General features: G+C 37.7%; 1 protein-coding gene across 1 annotated transcript; it reads left to right on the top strand.

The window, feature by feature from the left end:
* The first annotated feature begins 6,417 nt into the window (after positions 1-6,417).
* Positions 6,418-8,861, top strand: LOC146923057 (fructose-bisphosphate aldolase, cytoplasmic isozyme). Its single transcript, XM_085715806.1, has 3 exons — positions 6,418-6,517; positions 6,974-7,201; positions 7,815-8,861. The coding sequence occupies exons 1-3, from the start codon at positions 6,490-6,492 to the stop codon at positions 8,633-8,635; spliced, it is 1,077 nt and encodes a 358-aa protein (XP_085571932.1). The 5' UTR covers positions 6,418-6,489; the 3' UTR covers positions 8,636-8,861.
* Positions 8,862-9,348: the final 487 nt, after the last annotated feature.

The following is a 9,348-nucleotide window of genomic DNA, read 5'->3' as shown; positions in this document are numbered from 1 at the left end:
GGCACGTTTTGAGAATGGCTCCAACATTGTTCGCCACTGGAAATTTCGTGGCACGAACACTCTCAAAACGTGGCACGTTTGCTGGAAGAACTATGAACGTGGCACGATGGTTCTATGATCGTGGCACGTTGCTACCCAGAACGATGATCGTGCCACGTTTTCCTGCATCGTGGCACGTGAGTGGGGAGTTTTGAAATAATTTGACCGTTACAGATTGCTTCGTGGCACGACCCTGACCCAACGTGGCACGAAGGACCTTTGTCTATATAAACTTCTCTCACAAATTTCTCACCATTTCATTTTCCCTTAACAAAACTCTGCCCAAATTTCGAATCACCCATTCTCTACCTCTAAAAATCGCACCTAACCACCATTCATACATCTTCATCATTCTCACAAACATTCCCCCCATTACTTCATCAAACACATCAATTTTCTCCCACAAATTTGACCTAACCCTTATTGCACAAACCCTAACCACCCAATCTTCATCTTCCGCAATCCCAAAACATCCAAACAATCTAACCTAACTCCACAAATGGCCTCAGCATCCAACAAACGCTCCAGAACAACCCGCAGCACCCAATCAACCCAACCACCACAACAACCCGACTATGAGAAATTTCAGGATGACGAACATGCCGAGAGGTTTGAAAAGATCAAGGGGTTTAAGTTTTCTGGTGAAAGGAGGTTTGATTTCATCAACCTTCAGAGGTATCCTCAATTTGAAACAACTATAAGAACGCTTGGGTGGAAGAGATTGAACGACATGGTTGAAAAAGAAAGCAATCGTACCATTGCTCTTGAGTTCTTTGCTAATGCCTTTGGAGATAAGGATAATGTGGTTTATGTCCGTGGAAAGCAGATAGATTATAGCCCTAGAGCCATCAATGCATTTCTAGGGCTAAAGCCTCCAAGACAATGTCACGTAGAAATAAGGAGGTCAAGGAGCTCGAATAATTTTCCCTCCGATGATGTGCTTCAGCAGATTTTGCAGGAAATTGGCGAAGAGGGTGTTGATTATATTAGGTCCAAAGCTACTGGGTTTCCTACTAGGATGGATGTGGTGGACCTCAAGCCACAATACAAAGCTTGGGCTTCATTCATTCATTCTACCTTGGAAAGTGTTTCTGCTACATCTGAGTTGCCTATGGAGAGGCTGTATATTCTGGAGGCCATTATTTTTGGCTATGGGATAAATGTGGGGCGACTGATCAACTTGAGTCTTAAGGAAATGGCAAATTGCGGGACTTCGGTGCATTTGGGGCACGTTTGTTTGATTAATGCTTTGTGTAAGAAGGAAAGTGTCCCGGAGGAGCTTGGAGACATCATGCTTAAGTCAAAGGGAGCTATCGATGATACTGCTATGGTGAAGTTTGAGAAGAAGAAAGGTCGTGAAGGACCACCGGTTCAGCGAGAGCGTGGAGGACCATCTCAGGCACAGCCCATGCAGGAGGATGCGCCTCAATACCCACCACTACACCCGATGATGCTTGATTACTTAGGAGGTATGGCTTGCTGGGCCCAGGATACATCATCACAGCTGTATGTGGACGGTCCTTACTTTGGAGCGGAGCTGTCTCTTGCTGCTGATCAGCACCGTCAGAGGTCCCTTCAGAGCAATACTTTTGATAGGTTTGGCACTGAGGCCAACATGGAGGACTACATTATGGAGCAGAGGAGACGTGCTGGTAAGAGAGAGGGTCGTCTTCGATCCGACTTCGCTCGAGGGAGGGCAGTTAGCGATCAGCGCATAAATGAGTTTTATGCTGACTTGCAGGGTGATCCGGAGGCCACTGATGAGGATGAGCAGTGATGGACTTAGAGTCCAATTTCTTTTTCAGTTTTCTGTCTTTTGTTTCTTTTATTTTGATGTAATTTTTATTCTGTTTAAACATTATGTTGGTGACTTGTTTAACTTTAATCCCCCCCGTTTGTGATGCTTTCCTTTGTTTATTATTGATGAATCTGTTTGTTTGTGGAAATTTATCAGTTTCATAACAATGCTATACCAATGATATGCCAAAGAGTTCAAGGAGGATGATGCCTAATTGATTCAAAGGGAAGTGTACGGCAAAGAAAGTAGGTAGCCACAACTCCCAGATATCTCAACTTGTAAGGTCCATAGCCAAATTTTTATTTTTCCAATTTTACATATATGAGTGTTCCATGCAACTGCTGTTTCTAGAACTTGCGATATTTCTCTATTTGTTGATTGGTCTTGTTTTGTACACACTAAGGCAAAGTGCTTGGTACCTTGAGCCTTTTTGAGCCTACCTTGATTTATGAATTATTTATCCTTTGTAAAGCCAATTTGAGCCATTAGGTATAGATCTTTTTTTTTTGTTCGGTGACTAGCCACATTACAAACCTAGAAGACCTTAGGAATGAATGTCCCAATTATTTGTTTGAAGCTCTTTAGGTTGTGAAATGTTCAAGTTTGGGGTTGCTTTTGGAATTAGCAACTTACTAAGTTTGGGGTGGGGGTACTAGAGAACTAAGAAAAGAGAAATGATTCAATTTTATATGTTATCTCTTGAAAAAAAAAAAAATGAAAAGAAAAGAATCTTGTGTATGAGACCAACAATGTTTATATGTCTCAGAAAAAAAATAAGTTCTCTAGTACTCTTTGTGTTGAATTTGAAAGGAAGGATTGGTTTTCTGTGTGTTATCAAGGATACCCAAGTAGTATGAGCTTAACTTCATTGTTTTATAACACTACTTCCCAAATTATATCCACCTTTCACCTAAGCCCCGTTATAACCCTGAAAGACCTTAAAAGTGTGTACTTGACTCTGACTTTGATTGACAGTTTAGAAATTTTTCAAGCTTATGGTAATACAGCAGACCTGCATGATGATTGTGTGACCCTATTCAAACAATTGCGTGGAGTTGTGGATTTGGAGGAAAGAGCTGGGCATCCGGTACATCATTACACCGGAAAGGAGTGAACTTTTTAAGCATATCATTGGTTGGTAAGTTGTTATCTCACTGCGATTTTTCCATTTGCAAATTGATTCCTTGAGGACAAGGAATGGTTTAAGTTTGGGGTTGTGATGACAGTGCATCAACACTAGTTATTTAGTCATATTTAGGTCTTTATTATAGCATTTAGAGAGTCAACTGCAATGATTCATGGTGAAATCAAGCCAAAACAGGAACAAGAGCTCAAGAGAAGAAACTTCAAGAAACCAAGGAAAATTGCCTAAAACTCAAAGCATCGTGCCACGTTTGGTTATGTTCGTGGCACGTTGAAGGAAGCGTGGGACAAAGATTCATCTCTGGAAATTTCGTGGCACGAAGCAACATGCAACGTGCCACGATGGTTGATTTTGTCTGCTGCCACGTAGGATTAATGAAGCATCGTGCCACGACCAACCCGCAACGTGGCACGATGATGGGCTTTTCTGAAACCCTAATTTCTTTCTATAAATATCCAGCTGCTAGCAAGGGTTTTGATACTGATTATTATTGCGATTTTGAGCACTAAGGACGACAGGAGACCAAGGAACGAGCCCTGAATCTCATACCAACACCCCGTTGGTTAGATTTATGTATGTTTTCTCTTGTTAATATTTATGATTGTTTAGCTATGAGTAGCTAAACCTTTAGTTTGGTTAAGCCATGATGAAACTTTTGTAATATATGATTTTGTAGTTGAACTCTCTCTATTATCAATGCTATTCAGTTTTTAATCAGAATTACTTGCGTTTATTGCTTTTCATGTTATCGTTTTGTATGACTACTAGCCCTAGCTTCTTGCAATCACATGAATCGATCTTAGGAATTGAATGACTATTAGCCCTAGCTTTTAATCCTGAAATAGTAATTTTGTTTAACTCAACACTAGGAACCTAGAGATAGGAAATTGAGGGTTATGATACATGAATTAACGTTCCAATATTGCTTCCGCGGTTATTCAATCACGTTAAGAGATTAATAGGGTTATGACTTAGGAAAGGACTTTGATGCGAGAGATTGATCAAAGTCACTTAGTTAATTTATCGTAAAAACTGAGTAGTAATTGAGAGTAGAGATAGGTAGACTTTTTCATATAAAGCATTAGTGGATTCACCGGCTTAACCATTCATCTCAATATAATTTTCTTTCAAATTCTTTCTACTTTAATCAACTCTGATTAAAACCAATCTTTACTGCCTAGGGCAACAAAATACAAACTTTACACATCCTAACATATAACGCGTTTGCTATAATTGAAATTAACACAGTCCTTGTGGATCGATATTTTTACTACTTCGATAGTTTTTGGTACACTTGCCAGATTTATATCAGAACGAAAAATTCTAACTTCTCTATTCAAATTTGGGTACCCCTGGACATGGTTACTTAATCATCAACATCTCAACCCATGACCTAACTTTAACAAGAAAACCCTACTTTGACATGATGCAGATGTGGATTTTCCTCAATATTTAAGGTTTAGGGTGAGGGTGTTGATATTTGCTTCACACGTGCCTCTGGAGTCTGAACCTTCCTCGTTAGCAAAAAATTTATTTATAAATTTTTGTATATGTTCATGAACTCTTTTTATTTTTTGTTGGAATATGTTCGTTTACCCATTCATTTTAATAATATTTAATTATATATTATAAACTTCAACACCTTCTCAATGGAAAATATAACTTTATTAAATTATTGATTGATAGTTATTATTTTATTGATTTTATATATATGGCGAGGGTCGAGCAAGGCCAACCTAATAATTTTCAAAAGTAAGCAAAACGTAAAGCAGTTTTGAATGTGAGGTTTTTTTTATTCGACTATAAGACCTTTTTGCTTGTAAAATTTAATGAAAAATAATTTATTATTTGGAGACCTAAAACAAAGACTTTAGTTGCTTTAGGTTTAAGACGGACTTAGAGTCGGGAAACCTGATTTTCGTCGAGGGCGAAGATGGGGATCAAATCCCAATCCTGACGGAAAGTGCAAGAGGAAAAACCGTTGCTCTATCCCGTTGCCATACCGGATGCCCCTTTTATATCAAAAGGCAAAACGTGTTCCTGTTGCAACCTGTTGCCATTGTGACGGCTCCTTACATATAAGAAAGCCACACTAAACTAACATTAATCCTAGTGGCTTCTTAGTTTAAGTGATTATTCTCAAACTGTTAAGATGAGACACCTTGAACAACAACAACAAAAGAAAATCGATAGTGTTAAAAATATTTGTTGGTACTTGCAATATAATATTTTTAACGGGCTAAGATTTTTATAGTTCAACGAATTGGCTACTTATGCATAGTCGTGTATAGAATAAACACACACATACCTCTTGCACGCTTGAAAAATAATGTCATTTAGCAACATCAATATGGTTTATGGTGAACACTAAAGTGTCCGTAGTTGTGGGGGACGAGACTACTCCTAGCTACTTATCGAATTGTAAGTATAAGGTTAAACTTTCTACGCGTGTATATGTTGCGGGAGCCAAAGGAGACAAGAATTACGGTTTGAGTTCTTGGTAGATCGCTAAGCATCCAACCATGCCTTTGTGTCTTCTACGTTTTATCAAATGCTCCCTCCATTTATCTTTCTTTTTCAAAAGAGACAAAGGAATAGACACATTTTTTTTGACAAGATATATGTTGTTAAACACCAAAAATATAATTATATCCGATAAAAAAAACACCAATATAATTATGCGTAATGTTGGTTATCGTGCGAAAGGAACTCGTGAATTTATCTCGACCGTACATTTGATTCACCCCTTTATTTATTGACTTCCATCTATGTTATAAACCTTCTGTGATTTCTATCCGTCCCTCATTTTTCATTGGTCTATTTATGTCCGTGTCACGTTAAAACATGTCTCTATGTATAGCATGGCTCTATAATTATGTTCATGTTTTCTATTTTTTTTCTCTGTCTTATATGGTCATGCCAATAGTTCCATTATATGTATTTTATACAATGTCCATATTCGTATAATGTAAATCTATAATGTTCAGATAATATCGTACAATCGATTGCCGATATAGATTGTATGACATTTCGCTCACACCTCTTGTAACTTAAGTTTAAGTTTTTTTTTTTTACACAAACTTAAGTTTAAGTTTTTTTTTTTTTTTTACACAAACTTAAGTTTAACTTAAAACCAACCCTTAATTTTCTAATAAACATAGATGAAAAACATGATTCAACGTAGAGAAAGAAACAAGTTTGATTGAAAGTGGACCTTAATGGGCTGCAGTTTGAGTAACCCATGTGCCCAACAAAAGCGGGTTTTTCAACCTAAAAACCGCCTTAGTAGATCCAACGGCAGTCCATAGAGACAGATAACCAACCACCAAACCGAGGTCGATACATCCAATCGTTGCACGCCTCCTTTGTTGTCTTGTTTCTCAATCCATCATAATCACTATATATAAACCCAAAACCCCACTTTATTTCTCACTCTCTCTCTCACTACCTTATTCATTCTTAACCTACCCTCTTTTTCATTCTCTTCCAAAACAAACCAACCTCGATCATGTCGAACTTCAAGAGCAAGTACCATGGTATAATTCTATTCTATTCGATACTTTCTATGTTTTTTGTTTTGCTTAGATCTATTGTTATCACCTTCGGATCTTCCTCAATTTTTTGTTTGTTTTTTATTCGTTTTATTTGTATGGATCGGTAATTGTTGGTTTTAGTTTAGAGTTTGTTAATTTCAGATCTAACTTTTTTATTTCTTAATTATTCATTACATCAGATCCTTAAAGGGTTTTGATATAAATCACAGTTTTAATATTTATGAAATTGTAAATCAGGGAAAATAAAATCAAGTAGATCTATTTAAGGTATAAGTTATTTACTTTATAAATCTGAGATCACTGTTGATGATCTATGTTGTTCATAATTTGATTTTGTTTATGTCTAATCATGATTAATTTTGGGTATTTATTTGTTAATTAGATTGTTGCAGTAAGGTTTATAGTTGTGTTGGTACTGATTTTTGTGAGAATTTGCAGATGAGCTTATTGCCAATGCTGTCTACATCGGCACACCCGGCAAGGGTATTCTTGCTGCTGATGAGTCAACCGGAACAATTGGAAAGCGTCTAGCTAGCATCAGCGTTGAGAATGTTGAATCCAACAGACGTGCTCTCCGTGAACTCCTTTTCACCGCCCCTGGTGTCCTTCAGTACCTTAGTGGAGTCATCCTCTTTGAGGAAACCCTCTACCAAAGCACCGCTGCAGGTACTTACTTCCTAGTTCCTACAATCTGAACAATATTTACTGAATTTATTTTTTATCTGATACGTTTGCTCCTTGAATTGTTCATCAATACATCTTTTGTTATCATGTTAGTGTCTTTGTAAATAGATTGTTACCATGTCTATTGCTTTTGTTATCTGTTGTTACCATGTCTATTGCTTTGTATTGTAAAAGTTTGGATCGTGGTATATCATCAGTTACTTTCAACATGCTTCTTTATATGTCAATGACTCTGAACATGAATACTTATCATATCTATTGTTTTGTGAAGTTTGGTATATGATTGATCACGTGTTGCCGTTAACATGTTTTCTTATATGTCAATTGCTTTGAAGAATCTTTATTATGATAAGAAATAGTGATCCATCATGTTAGGAAGCAATAGACATAATACATAACAAGTTGTTCGCATGCTTGCATTTTTTCCCCCTTTTTTGGGATGCAAAAAATGTTTATATCTATGTTTGAATGAGTTGTGTATGTGTTTTTCCTGCTTACGAAGCTGTTCTTGATTGCTTCTTTTTGTGGTGTGTGAATTATGATTGATGACATTGTTGTTGTTCTTGTACACTTACATGAATGTATTTTTTTTTAGGCAAGCCTTTTGTTGATGTCTTGAACGAAGCTGGTGTGCTTCCTGGTATCAAGGTTGACAAGGGTACCGTTGAGCTTGCCGGAACTGATGGAGAAACCACCACTCAGGGTCTTGATGGACTTGGTGCTCGTTGTGCTAAGTACTATGAAGCAGGTGCACGTTTCGCTAAATGGCGTGCAGTGCTTAAAATCGGCCCCAATGAGCCATCTGAGCACTCTATCCATGAGAATGCCTATGGTTTGGCCCGATATGCAGTCATATGCCAAGAGAATGGACTTGTACCAATTGTTGAGCCTGAGATCCTTGTTGATGGACCTCATGACATTCAAAAGTGTGCTGCTGTTACCGAGCGTGTCCTTGCAGCATGCTACAAGGCCTTGAATGACCACCATGTCCTCCTTGAAGGCACTCTCTTGAAGCCTAACATGGTTACCCCTGGATCTGATGCACCAAAGGTTGCACCCGAGGTTGTTGCTGAGCACACTGTTAGAGCTTTGCAGAGAACCGTACCTGCTGCAGTCCCAGCTGTTGTTTTCTTGTCTGGTGGACAGAGTGAGGAAGAGGCCAGTGTCAACCTCAATGCCATCAACCAAGTCAAGGGTAAGAAGCCATGGACCCTTTCCTTCTCTTTTGGAAGGGCACTTCAACAGAGTACCCTCAAGGCATGGTCTGGAAAAGAAGAAAATGTGAAGGCTGCTCAAGAAGCTTTGTTGACAAGGGCTAAGGCTAATTCTGAGGCTACTCTTGGAACTTACAAGGGTAACTCTAAACTTGGTGCTGGTGCCTCAGAGAGTCTTCATGTGAAGGACTACAAGTATTGATGAGTCAAAGTTGGTGTCTCTTTTGAAGATTAGAAAGAGGGTTTAATTTCTTGTTATTTTGAGTATTGTGGCTTGACTTGCGAGACAGAATAATTGCTTGGAGTTTTATTTTTTGTTTTCTTTTTGTTCTTTTGATAATTTCAGGTTCAGTGTACTTGGTCCAACCCGAGCTAAAGGGTTATTATAAAACACTATTTCTAAATGAAGATCTTATTTTAATTTGAAATTATGTGGCTTCATTTACACATTAGACTCCCATCCTAAATTAATCCGAAATCGAATGTTGTTTTAACTCATGTCTTGAAAATTGAGAGTATTTTCTTCAGTATTCCATAGGTTTTCTTCCGTTGAGGCAAAATATATGTTTATGTGCATCAAAACAATAAATGTGAGTATCATTCTTAGTCGGGATTAAATAGGACTATTGAGTTTTTGTGAGCATAGCTTGTTTGGCGGAGATTTTGCTGTATATAAGGGTTGAAACCCTGGAAATAATGTGACCGCGATGATCCTAACTGGGTTCAAATTTTCTATTTGTAGGTTGTATGACACTATTCAAATTTCAAAATGATTCTTAGTTATATTTTTTTTGGTTGCGATTATCTTGCTACGTTATGAACAGCAGTCAGTGATTTATACTCTATATTAATTCAAAATCAAATATAGTGTTAACAGAGTATAAGTAAATCCTGAAGTTTTTTGATGGAAAGTTG

Source organism: Medicago sativa, chromosome 5, assembly GCF_051527215.1.
Source record: "Medicago sativa cultivar Bolivia chromosome 5, Bolivia_mono, whole genome shotgun sequence".
Taxonomy (NCBI): Eukaryota; Viridiplantae; Streptophyta; class Magnoliopsida; order Fabales; family Fabaceae; genus Medicago; species Medicago sativa.
Note: the sequence above shows the minus strand (reverse complement) of the source record. Positions and strands in the feature narration are given on the sequence as shown.